This window comes from Manacus vitellinus, unplaced genomic scaffold, assembly GCF_001715985.3.
Source record: "Manacus vitellinus isolate BGI_N305 unplaced genomic scaffold, ASM171598v3 scaffold_6_pilon, whole genome shotgun sequence".
NCBI lineage: Eukaryota > Metazoa > Chordata > Aves > Passeriformes > Pipridae > Manacus > Manacus vitellinus.
Window position 1 is genome coordinate 32408603 of NW_021940750.1, and position 23897 is coordinate 32432499.

The 23897-nt window shown below is 37.6% G+C and overlaps 1 protein-coding gene across 1 annotated transcript in view; it reads left to right on the plus strand.

Annotated features, from left to right (window-relative positions):
- The first annotated feature begins 2898 nt into the window (after positions 1 to 2898).
- The window catches only part of PPP2R5C (protein phosphatase 2 regulatory subunit B'gamma), a 49449-nt gene continuing 28450 nt past the window's right edge, over positions 2899 to 23897 (plus strand). The window contains exons 1-2 of the mRNA XM_008919474.3: positions 2899 to 3113; positions 22282 to 22481. Coding sequence (XP_008917722.1) covers positions 3020 to 3113; positions 22282 to 22481 — 294 coding nt within the window. The 5' untranslated portion in view covers positions 2899 to 3019. The remainder of the gene's footprint in view (positions 3114 to 22281; positions 22482 to 23897) is intronic.

Consider the following 23897-nt stretch of genomic DNA (forward strand, 5'->3'; position numbering starts at 1 on the left):
ATGTTGTTAACAAGTAAAAGGTCTTGTAAAGATAAAAACACTTCAGCTCCACTGATGTCCTGTCAGAATTACACCAGAAATACACTGAATTATGGCTCTTGTAACCAGTTTCTTGGTGGTTTACTAAGTACTGGCCTCAGTTCTAACACAGTCCTTCAAAGAGGAAGAAATGGGAACAGGGTATGTGGTTCTTGCAAAAGAAAACTTACTGAATGTGACTTGGTGTTCTGCCAGTACGACTGCTGGCACCACAAATGTCACATTTACTCTCTCTAGTGAAGAACACTGGAGGGGGGTTGAGTCTTAAACCATTACCTAAAATTTTCTAATGAACCTCCAACTTTGAAAGGCATGCTTTTGTATGAAATGGGAAATGAATGGCACTGAAACTAAAGCAATATTCCCTTTCTGCTCTGTTGTTGTGTCCCATTGGACCAGTAGTCTTCACAGCCGTTTAATCTGTGCAGGGAGTTTGAGAGAGATACACAAGCAGCAGCTGACCATTAAAGTAGAGAGGAGGAGTGATAGAGCAGCTGCTCTTAAAGATATGGTTACCAGATAAGCTGGAATTTTAAACCTAATTTTTTGCCATTTTATACTGCAGTTTATCACTATGGAACGATCTTGTTGTACTTTAAGATGGGGAAAAGAAACAGAATTTGCCACAAGATTCTACATGTGAAAATATTTCAAGAAATTACTTGAGTTGTTCAGTTTTCTCCTTCATCCATCAAAATCTTGTAGAAAAGCTTGTTTGAGGTCAGTCTTGGTTTTGGTTTTAAATCTAGGGGTTTTTAAAGGCTATGGTAGCTTTTTGTTTCATAAGACTAAAGCTCCACATTGAAGGTTGTACTTGATGATCTTAAACGTCTCTTCCAACCTTGATTCTGTGATTCTAAGGTATACCCAGGGGATATACAGATAAGAGCCTGACATTTTTGAGAATACACCTTCCCTGATTTTGCCCAGACTGGAAGCATAAAGGATTTGAATCTCTGTAGTCTTAGGGAAAAGGTTTAAAAAGGCATCAGAAATTCATGTAGTCTATTTTGATGATCTCAAAAGCAGGATCAATTACGTATACATCACTCATTATGTTTGGCCATTTTTTAAATTATTAGAAAGTATACAGTCTTTTATTTTGTTTCAGTATGCTAACTGTGAGAAGATTTCCTTTAATTTCTAACCTGATCTTCCTTGGTGGAGGATGCATTTACTGTTTGTACTGAATGTAGAAAAACTAATTCCTTCCACCTCCATAATTACTCTTTAAAATACTTGGATGTTCTCAGTCAAGTCCTTTCTATTAAAAAACAAACAAACAAACAACCACATCAAAATCTCAGAGGAGCTGAAGTTTTTTTAACTAAGTAATATTTTCAAGTTTTGTTGTCTTTCTCATTTGGAAGGTACTACTTTACCCAGGAGGTACTACTTCAAATTGGGCCTTGTCAGCAATCACTAAATCCAATTGATTTCTTTGTGTCTTATGGGTGATGTTCCTCTTTTTTGTATTGCAGTTAATCTTTTCCCTTCATCCAGTTGAATAATATTCAGAACAACTCTAAATCACCTTTGACAGTGTATTATTGTAGTGCAATATAATTTTCCTAACCAGGTATGTATATGCCCTATAATTTGTTTTTATTTCAAATTTTCATCAGCAAATTACCTAAATGAAAAGTGTCTTATTTTCTGATGTATTCCATTTTTTTGGAGCAGATATGAGTTAGGACAGTGTGATAGAATAAGTAATCTAAATGCTTATTAAAACCAGTATGTCCCATACAGTATTTGGGGAGAAGCACAGATTAGATTTGGAGATGGTACAAGTGTAACAGTACCAGTTTCTCTGCACATCACTCCCAGGGGTGCAGTACCTAGGAGACAAAATGGTCCTTCAAATAGCTCCCTGTAAAAATAAATGTGCAAGTCTCATATGATAAAGAAAAGGTTCCTTACAGTTTTGTTCCAAATATCTTAAGTAATTGAACTAACAAGTTTAGGAATTGTTGTGCTGTGCTTTTTTTTTTTTTATTTCTGGGATTATGAAGCAAAACTGTTTTCATATGCTTATATATTGGTTCTTAGTCCTCCAAGACTGTAGTTTTTAATAATAATCTAAAAAGTTACTTATAATTACTGACCTTTCTAGAAAGGAAAACCAGTGTTTTTCAATATCCAAGTTTGACAGCATAATCTTAAGGTAGTTCCTTTTTTAGACTGAAAGAAATATTCAGGTGCAATTTTACATTGAGGTTTACATTTCTGGATTGAAAGAAATATTCAGGTCCATTTCTAGATTGAAAGATATATTAAGCATGGAACATGAGGTTTTCATCTCCTGCTTGTAATGTGGACATATTTTTATGAATAAGGTACATAGTAGCAACCGGTGATAAAACAGTTTATGGAATGCTTGTGAGGTTTTGTATTTCTAAATCATCAATAATAACAATTGAAAGACCTGTATCTGACTGCCAACTGCCTTTTATTATGGCCCTTGAGAGGTAAACTTGTAGATGTTGCCCTTAACGCTGTGATTTTTCACGGTTAAATTGAACTCCGATTTGGTAATCCTGGGCAACCTCGCTGAAGGAAAGGTTAAGGAGAGAGGGGCGGGGGGCTGGGAAAAAGGCATGCGCTCTTTCTAGCAGGTGCTACTGAATATCCTCGCGGGGGCGGGGATGTAACAGCAGCAATGAGATCATCCTGGTTTAACAAAAAAAATAAAAAACTAAATACCCCCCCCAACCACAGGCAGCGGCCCCGTCATCTCCGCAGCCGCTCGGGGGCGCGGGTTGCGGGGAGCCCGCACCGGCCGCCGCTCATTCGCGGCCTCCTCGGTGTCATTTGAAGTTGCTGCCGTCGGCCAATGGGGCTCCTCCCGCCCGCTGACATCACTCCCCAGCCAGTTCCCTCCAGCTGCAGAGCGCTTCAGTTTCTGTCTTTTTTTAAACTAAAATGGAGGCTGGTTTCTTGCCTTAAGGAATACAGTGCTGTGCCTGCTGGAGCCTAGATGTTGACATGTAACAGAGCTGGCAGCAGGATGGTGGTTGACGCAGCCAATTCCAATGGGCCGTTCCAGCCCGTGGCCCTTTTGCATATTAGAGGTGAGTTATTGTGCGGGTGAGAGTGATTCGCGACCCTCTGACGAGCGAATAAATGGCTATTGTGGAGCTCGGAGAAGGGGAGCAGGAAGTCCTTTGTAGCCCGGTCCCTCTCGGTTTGTTACAGCCGCAGTAAAACCGGCGGAGAGCAAAGCCCGTTTTGCATTAACCGTGTTTGGGGAAGGTTTAAGAATTCGGGAAGGCATTGCTTACATAGTTAAAAGCAGGTTTTACTGCTTTCTGCCGTAACTCTCCCATCCCCCTTTCAAGCTGTGCTGATGTCAAAGGATGTGAAGTCACTACCCCAGAAAGGTACTGAGTGGGGGAGGGAAAAGCCAAGTTATCCCTATACCGTTTCTGTAGAAGAAGGGCAAACCTTTGGTGTGCTGCGAAGCCTTTTTTTTGTGTGTGAATCGTTCAGACAGAGCCCCTTTAAAGTGCTCTGCAGCTTGTAAAAGAATTGGAAGTGTTGTCGAGGAGGAAGGGGGAAAAAGATGTGACATTCATTATGAAAATATCCTTTATGTATTCAGAAGGCATTTCCCAGAAGAGATGCATTTCGGCTTTAACAAGGAACCTCTTATGTGCCTATTGCGTTGTGCAGTTCTGAATGTTCAGTTTCTTCACGGAATATGTTCTTTTGGGTTTATAGAATTTGTGCATTGCAATTCTACATTTTATATCATTTGTTGGGAAAATACACGTTGGTATGACACTTCTGTGTAACACTGTGTATCTCTTGTTCTGAATTTTTTTTGCTTACTAAAATTTTGCATTGTTTTGGGTGTTTTTGATGTGTTTTTTTAGCTGCTTTTTTTTTAATGCCTTCCTTAGGGTCGTTTTGCTTTAGAACTTTATGAAAGCAGAACATGTATTAGCTGGGATCAGCACACCTTGAACAATGGCATTTATATTCGAGAAACACAGCTGATACCATTCTCAATTACCTTTGCTTCTCAGCTTTCACCAGTGTAGGCTAAATGTTAGTACTGGAAAGAATATTTCTTTCATTAATATTCCATACACTGAAAAAATTTTGCTTTGAAAGTTTATAAAACCCCAACTGTTCAGAAGTCTGCTCCTTTAAGTAGTAGCCCTGGTCTTTGTGTATTAAAAAATTTTACTTTACCTTTTAAAAGAGCCATATCCTTCTCTGTCTGAAGTGGGACTGGGTAAATTCTAGAAGGCTCTCATTTTGGTCTGTGACTGGGGAGGAAATGCAATAAAATTCTCTTGATTTGGAGTAAGGACTGTGCTTGTTGTCAAGGGTATATAAATGCAACTGCGTGACCTATGGACAGGCCATCGCTTTTCATCCTGCACAAATCACCTTAATTCTCAAATAGATGCTGCTTTTTGGAAGGGGAAAAGCACCATCTTTTAAAGATGCAAGTCAGGAAAACAAACCAAGGTTGGAATCAGAATGATGAAGTGTTGTAATGATTGACCTTAATCATCCTTCGTCTCAATATGATAACAAGGTTCTTGTCACTGGACTTCTTATCCCTGTTGCTGCTCCAGTGAAATACGTAACTGTGGAAACAATGGATTTTAAGAAACTATTCTGAAATTTCCTTTCCTAACACCTACATTTTTGGTACACTGGACAGTATAATAGTAAAGTAGAGGTTAAAGGGGGTTTATGATTTGGGTATTTTTTGGGTGGTGTGGTTTTTTTCTGTTTGTTTGGTTTCATTTTTTTAAGTAGATTATGAGAGTAGACTTTCTTATAAGCAATTAAAGAATAACTGGGAGATTGTTTTTCATTTTTCAGGTGGTAGGAAATAAGATGGGTCTCTGTAATTATAGCCCAGAGGAGTTTCTTGACATTGGGAGAGCAAAATCTTCTCTTCCATACACACATGTATACAGAAGTTGCTTTAGGTTTTTTGTGTGTACCTTATCTTCTCATCAGCTGCAGTGATGCTACCAGTAGTGGTGCTTCCAAAAGGAAGCCTGTTAGAACAATATATACAAAATTAATGGCGGTAAAAATTAAGTGGTAATTCTGAACCCTAATGACACATTATTACCATTTGTCCCTATGCATGCTTCTTCTACAGTTGTCCTTTTGCTTCATCTGTTGCATTATAAGATTAAATTTCTAGTAGAAGTGCTCCTCTTGGCAATTGTAAGAGCTAAAACTTCAAGGTCAAGGACCAGTGGTAGGGGCACATGCCCCGCAGGTGTTTTTGGTGGATCTAGTTGGTTGAAATAGAAAAGATATTTCTTTATCACCAATTTCATACAATCTTTAAAGTTTTGAGATGGTGTAGTTACCATATTTGACCTTAATGTTACTTCTAAAATAATATGTGAAGCATTGTAGACTACACTGTCAGTACTTCTTTGAAAATAAAAATTGCAGTCTTGCTTTTAAAGTTAATTCTAAAACATTCTCCGTACCTGGATCATAAGGACTATGTGATGTTTGCAGAATAAAAAGGAAATATTCAGCAAACTCCTGTCCCATGCCAGATCAGAACCTTTCTCCTGCCCATCCTGAGCTGTAGACAGCTTCGTTGGCTGGGTTGCTTACAGCTTTGCTGAAAAGAAGTAGGAAAAACAGATGCAGGTGTTTTTTAAAAATGATGTTAAATTCTTGTGAATAGGAAATAAAGGTGTCAGAATTTTACTGACTGCTGTTGCTGACACCAGTTATCTGCATCATTGCCAAAAGAAGGAACAGTAGGTATTTGTAGGATAGGAGGTGTCAGGGCCCAAATACCCCATCTTCCAGCAGTTTATTTGGCTGCCGGTGCTCAAGTTGATCTTGGATGTGGTGCAGCCATTTAATCCTGATTCGAACTGCTCTGGAAAGAGCTGTGAGAAGTCTTGTCAGGGTTCCCCTTTGCTTCAGGAGATGTCTTTAAGCTCAGGCCTTTGGCCTTGGTTGTTGCCTCAGCGAGGTTGCAGCTGTGTGGTTGTCCAGTCACATGCCTCGCTGATGTGGATCCCGATGTTTTGGCTCCCAGTTTGCTGTGCTGCTTCACCGTGCGCTTGTTCAGCAACCACGGGACTGTCGACTGCCCCTGATTGCTGTCACACACCTGCTCTCCCTTCTTCATTCAGGTACTCTGAGACTGTGCCCTTTGTCACAACCATAGACTGTTGGCAGCTGTTCAAGACCAGTGTGTAGAAATCAGATCTGCAAAAAGTGACTTTTGACCCATCACCGGAAAAAAACAAACATCAAAAGAGACTAATCCATGCTGAACGCAAGTGGTGTGGCACCATTGCTGTACATTATTTGCTTGTGCTGAAAGCACTGGCTGAGAGAGTGTTTTGCCTTCTGGGTAGTGAGCCCTTGGTCATTGCACCTGCCACAGGCTTTCCTGGATATCCGAGTAGTGCTACTACTGTATTGATCTTTCTGGAGTGCAGAGATAGTGCATAATGGTCGACTGAGTTGCTTGTCACTGATTTTCAGTGACATGAACCGAAAACTTAGTTGTATTGGAATGATACAAAGCTTCCAGAAAAATTACAGTTTCACTTTGAGCAGCTGTTATGGCCTTGGAATAACAACTGTGGTTTGTGATCATGGGTAGGGACTTGAGCTTGTGAAACAAATGGTGTAGCTAAAGGAACTTCTCATGGGATATTTGTGTGAAGAGCTCCTTTAGGATCTTTGTGCATCGACAGGTCACCAGCCATGAAAATGACATTAGGACAGCACAGAGGGTTATTAGGTATCAGGAATTTTAACATTTTTGCAAAAAGGAAGGAAGCAGACCTGGATGGATGCATCTTCCTCTTTATAGAGCTCTTCTGGCAGCTAAAGCCCTACCTAGGGTGATGGAAGTGCACTCAAGGTCCTGACTGGAGAATCCACATTAATGAGATGAAGCTTCAGGAAGGGAATCAAGACCTTTTGATTTCCATCTCAGCACTTCAAGCAAAGCAAGCAGTTGTAAAAGCAGCATGGATTAGGACAAAGAGTAAACTAGACTTAGGAGTTACCAGTTCATATTTTCTGTTGACAGTTGGCCTGCTCAAAGCCATAACTGTATGTACAGAATGCAGTTACAGGTAGAAAATAATTGTATTTCATTCTGTTAGGCAGAATATGAATATTCATGGCTGGGCAAACATTTTTCATTAGGAATACAGTTTGATGTTGATAAGAAAATCTCCTAATATTGTTTTGTCAGTGCATAGAAGTAGCCCAGATGCCAGTGTTTTCATGAACTCAAGTCACACATTTGAACAAAACTCTGCTCTGACCTGGCAAAGTTAGCAGAATATAAAAGTTACTTTAATGGATTAGTTGCTGACTGGCTGGGACTGGTAATGTCTGTTCATGCTTTTCAAAAATTATTTTGAAGTTGTTTTGCAAGACATACTGAAAGTTGTGTGGGAAGAAGGGTGAGAACACCCTGATATTATGTTAACTCAAACTGATGCTTCCTGTAGGCTGTAACCTGTATCAAATCTCTCATTGTCCATCCTTCTCCTCTATCTTCCAGGGCAGCAAATGTTTTTTGTTTTGTAACTTCAACTTGTCATTATTGAAGTTACTTTAGATTTTGTGAAAGATGCTTTGACTTTTTTTTTTTCAAAGGTGATGTGAACTTATTCCATTCTTTCTGTGTACTCCTTGTACATATTCATCTTGAATAAGGGATCATGGAAGGTTCCATCTTTGCATCGTTCTCTTCTTCAGGGCTAAAAATGTCAGTAGTAATGTTGTTGTGATGCAAGTATCTGAGTGTTTAGATAGAAATTTGCGTGCTCCTCAAAGGTGGTGAAAAATTGCTGTTTTGTTGGGCAATTTATTTCTTAAATGAGAAAAGCTCAGCACTTTCATTTTAGAAAGAACTCAGGATGTGGCAGTAGCCATTCATCTCATGATGTACAAAGGAGGCTGAAAGGCCTGAGTTTGTTTGGCCTGGAGAAGGGAAGGTTGGTGGGAGATCTCATTTCGAGTAACTGTTTGGAGGGTTTACAGCACAGAGCCAGGCTCTTCTCAGAGATCCACGGGGACTGAGTGAGAAGGAACTGCTGTGAGTGGCAACACCAGAGATGGCAGTTGTACACAAGGAGAAAAAATTGTCACCGTAGAAGTGGTTAAACACTGGAACGCGGTTCCAAAAGGGGCTGTGAAATCTCTGTGGTTGGAGGTACTTTGAGTGGACAATGCCATGAGCAGCCAGGGTTTTGTAGCTCACCCTGCTTTAAGTGGGGGGTTAGACTAGCAGAAATGACTGTCTCTTCTGGTGAAAATGATTCTATGATTCTGTCACTCTTTGGTGCATATGAATCCAAAAAAATGACTGGACTTGCTGTCACTTAAAATATTACGATATCAATTTTAGTGTATTTTTTAAAAAAAAGTCAAACAGCAATATTATTATTGTAAACAGGTTTCTTCCCCTTCTTTTCTCTTTAGTTACTAAGGCAGACTTTTTAATATGTTTGGTGGTGGGTGTGCCTATTACTTTTACCTCTGTTAACTCTAAATTTTTTGTGTTAATGGTGTTTTAAATGATTTTAAATTATTTTTACCATGTTTCAGCAAACTGTTAAAGATGGGTGACTTGAACCATGTGCAGTATTAAAAATATTGGCACACTAAAAGGATGTTTTGTTCATTTCTAAATCTTTTGTTAGGAGCTCAGCAGTAGTAAAAAATGTAGCAGGTATGTGTTTTTCAGAACAACCATAACTCTTCTGAATAAGCTTGAATTCATAAATGTACACAGCTATCTCACATTTCTTTACATTTATCAGCTTTTGGAAAGTTCTAATCAATTGAATTACTTTGGTTCAGTACTGTGAGATTTTTCTGTAGCTCTTTTTAACAAGCTTTAAGCTGACAATGATACAGCTTTTAACAAGCTGTGTGACCTTGCTATTCATCTTCTGTGTGTTTATGAAAATGTTGAACAGTGTAATTTCTAACACAGAATCTTACAACATGTTTCTGGTAATCTTCCTGCATTATGAAAACATGATGTTAAACATATAAAAATCCCAGAATAATTGTCACCAACTTTCTAATACTTTCCAAGAACTCGATACCTTTCAAGCATAGTTTCCTTTTTACATGCTCAGTTTGCCTTTTTTGGTGTTAATATTTTATTATAGTCTGAAATTGGCCTATGCTGATTATAAAAGCATACCTAAAAATCGTAAAGTCACTTTTCATGCTACTGATTTTTTGCTGTTACTGTGTTCTGCAGTGGAAAATGAATTTGGTTTATTCCTTCTGTATTTTCTGTATAACTATAATCTTCACCTTCACGTGCGTCTTGCACTTTCCACATAAGTAGGTTATTTTAAGGATGGTAAACTTAACTGGTCTGAGCATATATGTTTATTTAAATATTAATTTCCTTTAATTCTTTAGCACATTTAAATGTAGTAAAAAGTCTCTCTGTCGTGAGAAGTGAGCAAAGTCTTCCTGGGAAAAAAGATACATAGAGAGTCATCTTAATTTTTTTTTGGAGGCGCTTCCATTGCAGTGATGAATCATGTTAATTCTCTTTGAGTGAATTTAAATTTTGAAATTTAAGGCTTGTTTATATCTTTGTGGAAATAGGCCTGTGCAGAAGACTTTTAAAACTTTTTTTCACCCCCGCCAATCAAATAAATGGGATTTCCCATGGCCAGCATGCAACCTCTGTACTGTTTGTGGGTCCTAGCTGTTGTTGGTTGTGGACCTAATGGATAAACTGCAGCTGAGATTTAAAGGAGATAAAAATGCTTGTTCTTCCCTTTTCTCCCCTATGAGCCAGTTATAATTTGGTAACTTGAAGGGGTGAGAACAGGTATCAACCCTGTGTTTGGACTGTTATTTTCCTTCCAAGCCACCTGGACTTCACTGGTACTCAGCCTGACTCCTGGAGCTCATAGTCACCCATCTTGCTGAAAGTTTCTGATATCTCATAGGAAGTTCTCAGCCACTGCTGCTCTTTGGCCTCCTTAATGACTTGTATGGAATTGTCAGCTTTGAAACCCAGCCACTGTTCCTTTAGATGAGCGTTGCCTCAAAAAGGAGAAACAAGACCATCTTCCTCAAGGACAAGCAGCAGTTCTCTTCTTAGTGAACCCAGGCCTCTTGTATATATAAAATTGTGAAATGTTTCATCAATTAGTATTAGCTAATCACCTGCATTGTCAAAGGACTGATATTGGTACGACTGACTCTGCAACTGTATTACTTCTGGTACAGTTTTGCTGGATTTTTTCAAAGGACATTCAGACATTGACTGATGGACTTTTAATGTATCTACCCAAGAAGCTCATGGAGAGTGTTTTTAGTGCTTGACCAAGAGCAGATTTAAAGGAGATTGCTTAGTTATCTCTCTGTCCTGCTGTGTTTGACACGGGGATGTGCTTATTAACTCTCCACTTACCGTGCATAGCTTTGTGTCAGAGGATGTCTTTTACCTTGTTACTGCCTTTACTCTTTGTTCTCTGTCACTCTTTTTTGACTTTGTTGGGTTGCTTTTACCTTTGTGTAGACCCTTTGCCTGTGTAGAGAGTGTAGGTAGAGGTTCTACTGCTGGAAACAATGAGACTGTTAAGTGTTCATACTGCATGTAAAATATCTAAGTCAAAACTATAATATGTTTCTAGAGGGGACTTTTTGTTGAGCTGAAAATTCCATAAAATTATAGGAAGGTAGTCAGCTGGAATTTTTCCATTGCATTTACTGACTCATGGGGTAACTTGCATGCCCTTTCAAGGAAGCAGAATTGTACTGGCATAAATGCATGTGTCCTCCAGTTTTTACTCATAATGTTTTGTGATTTTTGCTATGAAATACATTTTAAGGGTAAAATTAAGCATCATCTGTTTCTGAGCAAAATTTTTATCTCCATTTTTGTTCAAAGCTTTTAATAATTAATTTAAACTTCTGTAAAATCAGCTAATTTGTGCCTTGTACTATCAAATACTGTTAGCTACTAAAACCACACTGTAAACCACTCAGATTAAGTGAGCACCAGAAATGTTTAATGGATTATTTACACCTTATGCAGACGAGATGTTCATCTGGTAGAGGTGGCCTTTATGCTCTAACCTTTATGCCAGAGGTGAACACCTTGTACCAGGGAAAGCAGAGTCTTGTCAGCCTGAGGGGCTGGTGCTTGTCCTCTCCCTGCACCATTTTGTGTGCACGTTGAGCGTGGGGTGTTTTAAAGGCACATCTGCACATCTTTCAATCAATTCCACTTAATTCACATACAAATCACATGGTACCATTGCTGCTATAGCTTGCAATTAAGTTCTGGTTTTCACATGCAGTTAAACTTAGAGGTGGGGTCTGACTCTGGGTTGTTATCAGTACTGGAAGTGACAGTCTGTGTCAAGTTTTGTAATTTCTACTGGTAGCGATCTGAATTTTATGAAGTAAATATTTTCTTCGTAAGGTACACAAAATAAAAATTGTACATGAAATGTTAATTGTAAAACTGAATTAAAAAATTGTTCATTTTGGACTTTTCTAGTTGTTTGCAGCAGCCTACTAATTTGAAACACTTTTTTATTTTGAGAATTTTAGTGGAAGGCTTTTAATTTGCATTTTGGATTAAAGCTACCATCTGTGTGGCTTCACATAGCCTCTGGAACCAGATTCTGCTATTGCTTTTATATTTAAAGTGAACACATAACTATGTCAGTGATGTTTCAAAAGTATCCTCCCTTCATTCAAGTCATATTGGAAAGAAAACTTGAACAAAATTATCAAAGCCTGGGGGGGAAAAGTTTTCTGTCCTTTGGGTATAAGTTTTCTTTAAATTTTTTTCCAAACAAACTATAACTGTTCTAGCCATAACACTTTCTTTCTTTCTTTCTTTCTTCTGACTTATTCTCAGAATGTTTTTATACTTCTTGCTCCTGTTACATCCAATTTTCTCTGTAACGTGTCTTAAAACCCAAAACTTTATACACAGGGGTTCTTTGAGGACTGTCTGTTATTTGCATGCTATAAAAACTTCTGAGATGTTCTTGTCCCTGTAGGAAATTAAGATTTATTTTTTTTTTGAGCTTTGAATTGGAATAAATGCATTGTCTCAGAAGTAAAATTTTGCCTATATACTTCACTGCATAACTTTTCTCACTCCATATTGGAAACTCAATAATCATAAATGTAGCTTCAAGAATAAAGCACCCTAAAGCTTTTTTTTTAAATGGAAGAAATTAAAACAAATTGCTTTCATTGCACGTCTAAATCTTCATTTAAAAAGCAACAATGTAAATAAAATAATGAATATTTTGGGAAATGTGCTGGGAGTGAGATGTCCAAACATGTCTAGGACTTTTAGACATGCAGTAGTGGATCAGTTTTGGATTCATAGTTAATACAGCCAAGCATCTTGTTTGTGCCCTGTAAATTTACAGGTTTGTTGGAGGGTCCAATTTAAATGTGTTACATACTGCAAGTCACTCTGCAAGTCACTCTTTCTGCTGTGTGAGAGGGGTGGAAATTTGGTGGAAATTATTAGCAGAATGTCAGTTTTTCTGGCAGTTAAGGAATATACTCTGTTAGGGACGCTGTTGGCAAAGGTGCATTTTCTGTTCTTATTAGAATTCTCTTGTGAGACTGGAGATTAGTTTGTCCAGAGACTGGAGACATTTGTTTGAAGGAAATGTGTGCGTTTTCAGACAAATATGATATGAAGAAAATAATGTTGGATTGTGCAGGAATGATTTTTGGATCGAATGGGAAATTATTATGCACTTAATTCCTGACGAAGCGAGCAGGTATATTGTATCTTTAATCTTCTTAAAATATGATTATGTTGAAAGCAGGCATTTTAGTACATTTTAAAATGGGCATGATTGGCTTTCTACTGTATTTGAACCAAAACTTTCCTTGCTGAAAAGTAACTTTATTTCTGAAGAGGGAATTGCTTGTAAGTGCTGTTGGCATTTGACATGGCCAGCCAGCATTGGCTGCTAAGCAAGTTACTGACCTAGTTCTAAATATATTTCTTTTTCTTCCTCCCAAAACATTGTCGCTGTTGTGCTTGACCGTTTCTTTTACCTGTATCACCTGATACAGGGTACCTAAATTTCACAGGCATATTGGGACTAAGGAAGAGTTGCTTATGCCAAAAAATGTGGAAAACCATAAACCGAATTGGAAGATAGGTTTTTTTCCAGGGAATACAAAAAAAACAAACCCAAACAAAGGAAAACCAAGCAAACAAGAAAAAAAAAACCCACTAAGCCTCCCCAACAAACCTACCCCATCCCCCAAAGAAATCCAAAATACACACAAAAAAAACCCATACAGGGGATGTAACTTAGAATCTATTAAGTCCATTAAGAAATTGCTCTCAACAAAACCACAAAAGTCCTGGCGGTTTCCAGTGATACTTTTGCATATCTTGTAATGACTGCTGGAACTCTTAATGTTGTTTGGTGACTTGGGGTGATTTTAAATGTTCATCAGCCATTCAGGACCTTAGTTTGCACCTCAGCTCAGTGTGATCTGTTTGAGCTCCTGCTATGAACAGACGTTTCAAAAGGCCTATTCCCCGTCCTATTTCTAATATTGAAAAGAGTGGAGAATTTAGAAAGCGGATTCAAGGTTGTCATCAAGGAAGGAATATGGAAGTTTTTGTTAATTTGAAAATCAATGTTAGAGTTAGAGAAGCAGGAAAGTGCTCATAACCCAAGCTCGTAACTGCCCAGGGACTGGCCATTTGCTCTAGGTTGCATTGGGGTATGAAACACTTCATTTTGACTGTAGAGAACCAGCAGGGTGGCTTTTCTTCATGCTTTGTAATTTATTGTCATCTATTTCTAAGCCAACACATGACCCAGCTTGTGATATCTATTAGTGATTATTCTAAGTATCATCATTGAATGCACCTATTTTTTCATGGAGAAAGCAATCCCCAGGTTTAACATATGTACAGGGAGCGAGGAGAGGAGGAAGCAGGCTGATAGACTCTGGAGAGGGAACCAAGTTATTTTACGTTTTGGCAGTTTGTTGTTCCTTGAATGATATTTACCATGGATGTGTGACAGGTACCATTGATAAGTTATTCAAACTTGAGAGCAGTATCTGACTAGAATTAGGGGGTGGTGTGTGGAGTTTGGGTGTGTTTATAGCAGATGTTTAGGCTCGATTAGCTGATACTTATTTCATCCAAGTGTCCAAAGTGGCAGAGTTTATTCAGCGGTTCATGTTTTTCTTCAGTTTACTTAATGTAAATCTTCTGAGTTGCACCATGCCCTTCAGTTATGCTACAGAACAAAATTCAAGTCTGGCCTCACCACTGTAGTGGTTCATTTTTTTTCAGAGAGGTTGTTGCATATATTTTAAAACAATTTTAAAGTTTTCAAATGCAGTTGAAGATGTTGCATAACTATGTTTTTACGCTGTGAGAATGGATTGAAGTACACTCTAATGGCTAGGAAATGGAGGATTTTTCTCTCAGTATTTTGTGTTTAAAATGAGTTGTGCTGTCATATTAACACTGTATGTATGCTAGAAAGCTCTACTGTGAATTCGTTATGGGTTTGGTTTCTCTTCCCTGTTAAGACACTTTTTTCTTCCATTGTCTATTTGATTATCCTCCCTGTCATTTTTCTCCCTAATTTTCAGGTGGAACTTCCATTTCATTAGCTCAAGCCCATTTCGGCTTGTTTCACATGTCATTTCCTGTATAAGCATTCCTGGTTTTCCTCTTTATGCTTTGAAGTATTTATACAGTTATCACTTTTCACTTTCTATTTTTAAACATTTTAATATAGTCTAAAAATCCTTACGTCTTAAATATGATTACAAATATATTCTTAAGGGTTTTCTTTAATTTCTTATGGCTTCTAAGAAAATAGTTGACTTCTGATAAAGCTCTTTGTAAAGCCGGAACTTGGTGCAACATGGTGTTGGTGCACTTTTGAAAAATCATTAGATAATTTGATGCACATATTATTCACTGTTGTTCTACTTTTACCATCATTACACTTATGATGTACACCTGGAAAAAAGTTATTGGCAGTAATTTCAGTGCCTCAGGTCGTTTAATATGTAAAAATTATACCAAATAGTTTAAAATGACAGCAGGCTTTTTTCCTATTTCATTATCAGTCAGTCCTTAAAATCTCCCATCTTAAATCTTTGACAGTTAAATGTCATTACTTAGTTCCTCTATCCTCAAAACCACAGTGTAATCTTGGAGTTAGGAGATAGCTGCCACCAGCACTGGATTCCCCAAGGACTGGAGCTTTCAGGGGGGATTAGTATTGTAAAGCACCTGTTTTGAGCTCCACTCCAGGACTGACAAAACATGTGCTTCTCATTCCTTTCAGGCTCTCTTATTCCCTGGGTTTCTCGCAGTGGTGTCTTTTTTTTTTTCAGTTGCTGTTTAATTAGTCTGATAATGGCTCATTTGATTCTAACAGCCCTTGCCTTTTGGGTTGTTTTCCATTACGTGGAAAAAACATTACTTTAGAATTCTCATAATCCAACGAAAAGCCACTCTTTTGAATGAAAATTTAGCCAAGAGATTTCTTTATGTGGAAACCAGCAATGTTAAATGCTGTGTACCTTAATGAATTCCATGTTGCTCTTGCCTTCCCCCTCCCCACTTCTGTATCATACAATCATATCATAGAATGGGTTGGGTTGGAAGGAACTTTAAATATTATCCAGTTCCAAACCTCCTGCCATGGGTGGGGACACTTTCCACTAGATCAGGTTCCTTAAAGCCCCATCCAACCTGGCCTTGAACATTTCCAGGGATGGGCATTCACAACTTCTCTGGGCAACCAGTTCCAGTGCCTCACCACCCTCACAATAAAGAATTTCTTCCTAATATCTGATCTAAACCTGACCTCTGTCAGTTTAAGGCCCTTACCCTTGTCTTATCCCTACATGCTCTTGTAAGAAGTTCCTCTCCAGCTCTCTTGTAGCACATTTAGGTACTGGAAGATGCTATAAGGTCTCCCCAGGTTCTTGTTTTATCCAGAACAACCCCTGCTCTCTCTTCCTGTCTTCATAGATAAGATGTTCCAGCCCTCTAAGCATCTTCATCACCCTTCTCTGGGCTCACTCCAGCAGGTCCACATCCTTCCTGTGTTCGAGAGCCCAGATTTGGACACATGATAAGGATTAGTTTTTAAACCTTTTAAACAAAAGAGCTTTACTATGATAATAACTGGTTGGAATAGTGAGTGTTTTCTTGTAAACCTTATGGAAGCTCTAAGTACTTGTAAAATATTTTTAATTGCTGGTCAGGAGTTGTTTGGGAATCATGAGCTTGTTGTAGATCAGAATGAGTCTGTCTAATCTTCAGTGTCTTGTTTCCAATGGGAAATGTGCTGAGTGTTTAAAAAAAAAAAGGCATTGAGAGCTACTCTGTAGGAATGTTAACAGGTATCATACATGGTAATTGGAGAAGGACTTTAAACTTGCAGCTCAATTCTTCCAGAGTAAACCTGCATTCTTTAATGATGCTTTACTTCACTAACATGTGCATCCCTTTATCTTCAATAGTGAGCTAAAGAGTGGAAGTCTGTTCTTCTTCTGTACCACTAAAATTGTTTGTATGTGCTGCTCTCTTGAGACTAATACAGGGACTCTTTTTCCATGAGTGTTCCTGTGGCTTTGGTTGCTGTGGCCATTTCTCTTGTTTTAAGCATTTCTTTTGGCAAAGGAATGTTTCTGCAGGGTCAATAATGTTCCAAATAAAAGAATATAAACACCAGTGTGTTCTATGTATTCACTAGCCCAATGTATCCCTACAACATCTTGCCTGCATTGATTTATCTGCAGCCAAACTCCCACTGCTAGGGTAGCTAGTTATAGTATAAAATGTATTGTATATAATTATAGTACCTTCTTGTATTCCTTGAGTTTATTTTTATGTGCTGCTAGAAGTAATAGCTTTAATTAAAGTTATCTGTCCGTGAATTAGAAGTTTTCTTTCACGTGCCACCCACTTATTTCCAATATCACATATTAAGGTAGAATACTGTTAACTGGGAGAGTGTCATCTCTAACTAGTATTAATTATTGTCATCAAGATTTCAATAAAATCAGTGAAAACTGTAAAGACTTTGTCAAATAATAGAAATGCAGTGAAAATTATTCCTGAACAGTATTCCATGGTTTGAATCAGAATGGTAATTAAACCATTTCTAAATAAAGTAAATATTTTAAATGAGATTTTTATCAAATGTTAGACCAGCTTTTGTAGTATTTTTCTAGGTTTTTTTCTGATTTTTCTCATTTTTAAGGACTTGAGCACTAATTCTGGAAAAAGTGCTAATTCTGGTAAATCTATGTTTTGACAGATAATGTTGTTTTTTCTATACTTCTTAATTCCTCTGCCTTCTTGTCTGGCAATTTCCATTTCTCTTACCCAAGATACTGAGCCCTGTTCTGTGAAAAAATGCTGCCATGGTACTGTCAACTGAAATGTCTTAAGAGAACATTGCAAGATATTGGATTCCCCTTGTTGACATACAACTATACAGTGCAAATTACAAAGCTTCTCTAAAGCTTTAATGCTGGTTTTTTTGCCAATGAACATGAAATTTGAAATGCACTAATACTTTTGACCAGCAGAAGGGACCTGTTACCAATATATTTAGAGATACATTCTGAGTAGCACCACCACAGTAGATAATTAAAGGTTGTTTTTCCGTTATCATTAAAAATGTTAGTCCTTCATTAGGTTTGCAGACATGTTTCATAAGGTATATTGTCTACTTGCAAGTAAGAGTCATCTTACATGCTCAGACTCTTGCTCTACACCAGTGTCTTAAGGAAGCAGTTACTTTCAGCATATGATTTTTAGTTAGTCTCTTCTATGACCTTGTTTTTGCACATGCTCCTTCTCCTTTTTGTGGCAGTTTGTGTATTCTTTGACTTAAACTTCTGTGTGTGTTTCTGTGTTAAAAAATCTAACTGCCCACTCAAAATGAGAGGAGCTTTATTTACTGTGTGTGCACATAATCTGATTGGTAGCTGTGGGCATTTGATAGTTTTAAAGAAAAAAAGAGCTCATTTTCTTTCAAGGAAATGGGAACCTGTCAACCAAGCAAAACTGGTGCCTCTGCCAAGCCTTTATGTGTGAGCAAAAAAGTATTCACTCAACTGAGATGAATTTTCTCTTCTATGTGTATTTTCTGTAAATTATCAACCATGTCTCTTGTTTTCTGCTTTCAAAATGGTATAACATAGTGAGTTTTAATGACCACAAACTGTGGGTTTTGATAGAAATTATATCAACTGTTCTTTGTGTGAGGAATGACCTCAAACTTGAAATTTCTAGCTTTATTTCAGTTCCAATCTGTACTAGAAAACAGCTGTTTTGTGTGACATCTCTGGCTCATCTGCTTGTCCTGCTTTGCATTTTGACCTCCATCCAGCAACTGTTATCATAGAAAAATGGCCTTCAATGAAAAAGGTGGAGAGATCAATCACCAGTGCCCAGTGATGTCTCAATTACAACACAAAACTAAAAATCTAGTTTTTAGATTTGAAGGAACATAAAAAATGTTATTCAGAGAACAGTAAGTCTCTACAGTCCTACAATGCACAAATATTCATGTGTCATAGAATACTAAACATATGTTCAGGCACTTAAAGCCTGAACTTTGGTCTCTTCTCGTTTATTTTTACTTTTCCTACTTTTCTTAAACCAGACATAATTTGTTTTAATATGAAGACAGGGAAAATGATTTGTTAGAATATTAGCAATGCTTTAGTTCTTTAGCTAAGCTGTACATTACAAAAAAATGGTGCCTTCTCAGAGGGCTGTAGTTTGCTGGTAACTTCTGGGTGCAAAATGATGCCACATCCTGTGTGAGAAGCAAGTGAGGATGAGGAGAGTTACCTGAGTGAAGTCTGTTTGCAGGGAGGTCATTCACCTTTCCCTCGCAGTAGGAATGGCTGAAGGCATACCTGAAGCTTCCAAGGAATCTACTTCCATTCAAAGTTAAGTGTTTAAATTAAAGCTTTTCCAGCCAATCATTTGTGTTCTGCTAAGGCAGTCGGTAGCTGAGTACCTGATCTTTCCCTGACTGTTTCAAACAGCAGTATGGGCTGAAAGTGCTGCCTTTCAGAGTGAGACGCTGCTCTAGTTAGTCTGTTATAAAAGCACAGCTGGCATCAATGATACAGTGGAAAGTAACTTATTTTATACTCATCAGTATATAGACAAGTTCATGGCAAGACCATAGTTTAAGATGATGTAGAAAATTTTAAACTGAATAGCTATTTCTGTATCAATACTGTGTTAAAACAGAAGGGGTAGAACTTGCATCTCTGTAGATTGTGCAACCTGAAAAAATCTCTGAAAAACCCAAACAAGACAAAAAACTGATCCCTCAGTCCAGAGACTTATCTTGCTGTTGTAGTACCTCCCTTCTTTCAGTACTTTTTCCAGTGTATATTTCTGTCTTAGAAAAAGGACAGTAGGATAAAAGCTTAGGCATAAAATATGCCATAATAATATTTGTGTAGATCTGTGTTAGGAATTGCTGGACATTTAGTCCAAGTGTGAGACTGACCTCTCTTCTGAAGAGCTGTATTTCTGTTCCAGTAGAAGACCAGAAATGGTCCTCATTTGAAGTGTGAGTAGTGATAAGGGATAAGTGTTTGGAGTGAATAAAAAGTCTTAAGATTATTCTCGTGCTACTGTTTAGAAACAAGTGCTGTGAACATTATGTAAATAGTGGCTAGCAATTGGAGGGGAAGTGGAATATATGGGGATTTGATTTGATTGGGGGGGTGCTTGATTTGCTTGGGTTTGGTTTGGTTGGGTTTGTTGGTTTTTTTTTTTTTTAAAACATTGCTCAGTGAATAGCTCCAAATGTCAGTTTTGGTGTAATTTTAAGGAGTAGCTTCTACATAACTGTGGCCTTCCCATAGTCACTGGGGAATGGAGCACCAGAGTTGCACAAGTATGGAAATTTTTACCTGATGGCATTCTCTTCAAATATGTCAGTTAACTTAAGCACTTGGAAGTGAGGGGGTTTCGCTTAATTGAAATGAAAGGTGATTTGGAAATCACAATGCAATTAACTGAAAGAACATAACCAGATAGTCCCTGGCACATGGCTGAGGATAAATGGCTTGTCAGGGGGTCCCAGAGTTGCTCTGCAGTTGTGCATACATGTTCTACACAAAAATTATGGTCTACTCAACTCAGCTTCTTAACCACCTCCTGTTTTCTGTCATGCTGCTGTCATCCTTTCAAACCTGAAAAGTGAGGATGATCCTGTTTTCATGGCAAGTACTCCAGACAAGCAGCAGAAGAGATGTGAGGTCTGGACACTTGAAAGCTGTGTGTGAACACTCTTAGAGGAGGAGGATGTATCTCACCCATGTAAACAAAACACAGTTCCTTAGAAATACATGAGGTTTTCAGTCTGTATAAAGATCTCTCGAATGGAATAATGAGAATGACTGAGATATAACAACTTCAGAATAAATGGCAAGGGAGGTCTCTTGCCTTGTTGAGGGTGTTTCTTGACCCTTGTGGCTGTCAGTCTTTAACTTTCATGATTAGTGGTAGTTACATCTTTAATGCTTCCTCTCCTTTAAGGTTAGTGTACTGTAAATCACTGTAATTGTATGTCCATTACTTGTATAATTATAGTCTGTATTTAGGCTTTGGATTTTGTGGAGTATACATTCATAGCACAGGTATCCCTGTGTGTAACTGTTGTTACGCTTCAGGTTGAACCACTTTCCATTTTACAGTTAATTGGGAAAAGTTTACCACTCCAACCACTTTGCATGTCTGAGACTTTTTACATTCAGGTCAGGAATTTGGCTGGCTTTCAGTATGCAAACTGCTTGATTAAATACTTTTTGTTGTTGTTTTCTCAGGAGAAATTATTCATTACTATAGTTTTTAATCCAAATAAACAAAAGCATGTGTATTCAGATACAACATTCGTGTGTCTTTGTTCACAACACTAGGTAGGAATTCTAATTTATTTGTCAGAAAATTTTTGCTCTGTTTGGGGACATCTGTCATCTAGCACTTCCTTTCTACTTCTTGACGTCTGCACTGTCCAGGTGTCTTGCTGACACTGAAATCTGTAACTGATTGTGGTTTCTTTCATGTATGCTACATTTTTATTCTCTATGTTCTCCTGGGCTATTACTATAAGGTGGTTTTTTTAACTGGAATTAATCTTAAGAGTAATTCAGTGTGTGTAACTTAAAAAAAAAAAACAGCTGTTTTAAACCAAATACATCCTCCAGGTTTATTAAAACAAAAATACTTCTGAAAGCAACTCCTCTTGGGGAGAGAGGAGCTATTCCAGATTTTGTTATCATAAGGAGAAGTTTGTCAGGCACTTAAAAGGAGAGCAACTCGTATTTAACTAAACAACTGGACTGTAGATATGTTGCACATTGAGTTTATTAGATTGTACATACACGTGTTAGATCGTGTGTGCTTGTATTCAGTAACACCACTTGAAATACTTGATGGTAGCTCTTGCTGCTTGTGTAAGAAAATTTTAGCATTTTATGATACTCTAAGGAAAAAGAAAAGTCTTCAGCTGGAAGAAATGGGAGTAAAGTGCGGAACTATTTACAAAGTCAATCCAGTCCTACTCTTTTGTAACGTGCTATTACTGTCTTAGCAGTTCATATCTAACAATAAAAAAGTCATTATGCAGAAACGTAATATGTTCTACGGTGTAAATTTATGCAGACTTTCTGTGTTGTGTTCACATTTCATGTCTTAGTGCTGTAGTCAAGTGGCCATGGTAACTGGACACAAATTTTTGCTGCTGTCAAAATGTGGTACTGCTTTCTTTACCACTGGCCAGTTATTACAGTATTTCCTAAATATTGAAAATTTAGGTTCTGATCCTGAAAGTATTTCCTGTGTATAATCTTTAATTTCACATGCATCAGTCATTTTAACAGCTCATGGGATTACTTAAGCAAAAAACAAAGCACATGCAGGCATTTTTTTCAAGTGTGTATTTTTAACATGCAGTATCTATTTCTGGCAAGGGCAAGTATGCATCACTGTTGCAATTTTGTTAAATCATCCTGTCACCTACAGTGTGTTTCACTGGGGTTCGTGGTCTGGACCATTATATTCCTGAAAGTTGTGCAAAGATTTAGAAGGTTTGCTTGTATTCTTAAACACTGCTTTTCAGGAAGTAAAAATGGAGAGTCGAGTGAAATCCACTACAATGTAATTTATAACCAATTATTTTTACTTTTCAGATGTTCCTCCTGCGGATCAAGAAAAGCTCTTTATCCAGAAGTTACGACAATGTTGTGTACTTTTTGACTTTGTTTCTGATCCACTAAGTGACCTAAAGTGGAAGGAAGTAAAACGAGCAGCTTTAAGTGAAATGGTAGAATATATCACACACAATCGCAATGTGATTACAGAACCTATTTACCCTGAAGTAGTACATATGGTAAGTGATTTAACAATGAGAACTTCTTATTTTATAATGCAAGGTTGTTTCTTCAGCTGTATCAGTTTATCTCAAGAAATTTTATTGAAATCTTCATAAAAGATCAACTGTGTTTGCACATCTGCAAAATAAAAACAGGGCTTTGACATCCCATTGCCAGTGTTGATTCCTGTCTTTGCAAGATAGAAATTGGACACATGTATGAAGCAGAATTAGCTTATAGTTTAAGTTCATAAAAATTAAATCTTGTATTTTAAAAAATAGATATTGCTTTTCTTCCCCACAAATCTGTTTTAAAATAGATCTTAATGAAAATGGAGAGGGAAGTTAAATATATCTAGCTATTAAAAAAATGTAGATTGTAAAACTGAATATTTGAAAAAATTATAAGATTAGGAATAAGATCACCTTGACACTTAATCTTATGTAATCCTATTTGGAGATTGATTTTTTTCTTTTCTGTGTTCAGAGATGAAAATGAGTCAGACTTTATTAAATACACGGCAGATGAGGGTTCTGCTGGAACAAGCTATGTGAACCATTCAGACCTGCATTGTTTCTGCCTTCTCACTATCCAAATCCTAGCCAGCTAGACCTAGTTTATTTTTCTATCATGTGAAAGTCCACCCCAGAGGTGGCCATGAAGCTACAGCAGAGTCTTTCAGCTCTTGTTGTGCTGATGAGACACCAGTTGCCTGCAGTAGCAGTTGGATTGAGGTCTTGTAGCTGTTGTCTGCAGTACCCAGAGAACAGAAAGTATCTTTTGAAATTCCTGACTAATAAGCCTACAAGAAACTCTGCCCTGTGTAACATATTGTTTTTTCCTGAGAATTTAGAGCTTAGGATGACTTTTCAGGGGTTGAGAAAACAGTGCACCTCTAACATAAATATGAACTTAAACAAATTTAGGTGTCTTCCTGCAAATTAGAGACTTTGAAGCTTCTTCAAAGACTCCAAGGATTTATAGCATGAAAGATCTTGCTTATTCTGAAGATTGTTATCTAAATCAGCCATAAGTGTTTGCTGATACAGAAATTACTTTCATGAGAACTTCTGAGTATATGAGTCTTATGCATAACTCTGGATGCCAGCACCCAAAGCATTGAGGATGGTTAATGAGGAGATGTGGGATCATGGCTTTTCCCATGTTTTCATAGCTTATTTATATCTAGTTTTTTTGTAATTGATTGCTTGTTTTGGAATACTTGACACTGATGAAAGGAGAGATATGAAAGAGAATAAGCTTGCTGAGACTTCATTTGGGTAAAATGGAGTTCATGATGAGTTTTTGAATACCAATGGCAGACATTAGTGTTTGCTCTGAGCAGGAAGTCTTAATGCAGGCACAAGGGATGAAATACAGGCAGTTATCTTCCATCAAACAGTTATGGCCAGAGTATATTTGGCTGAGGACAA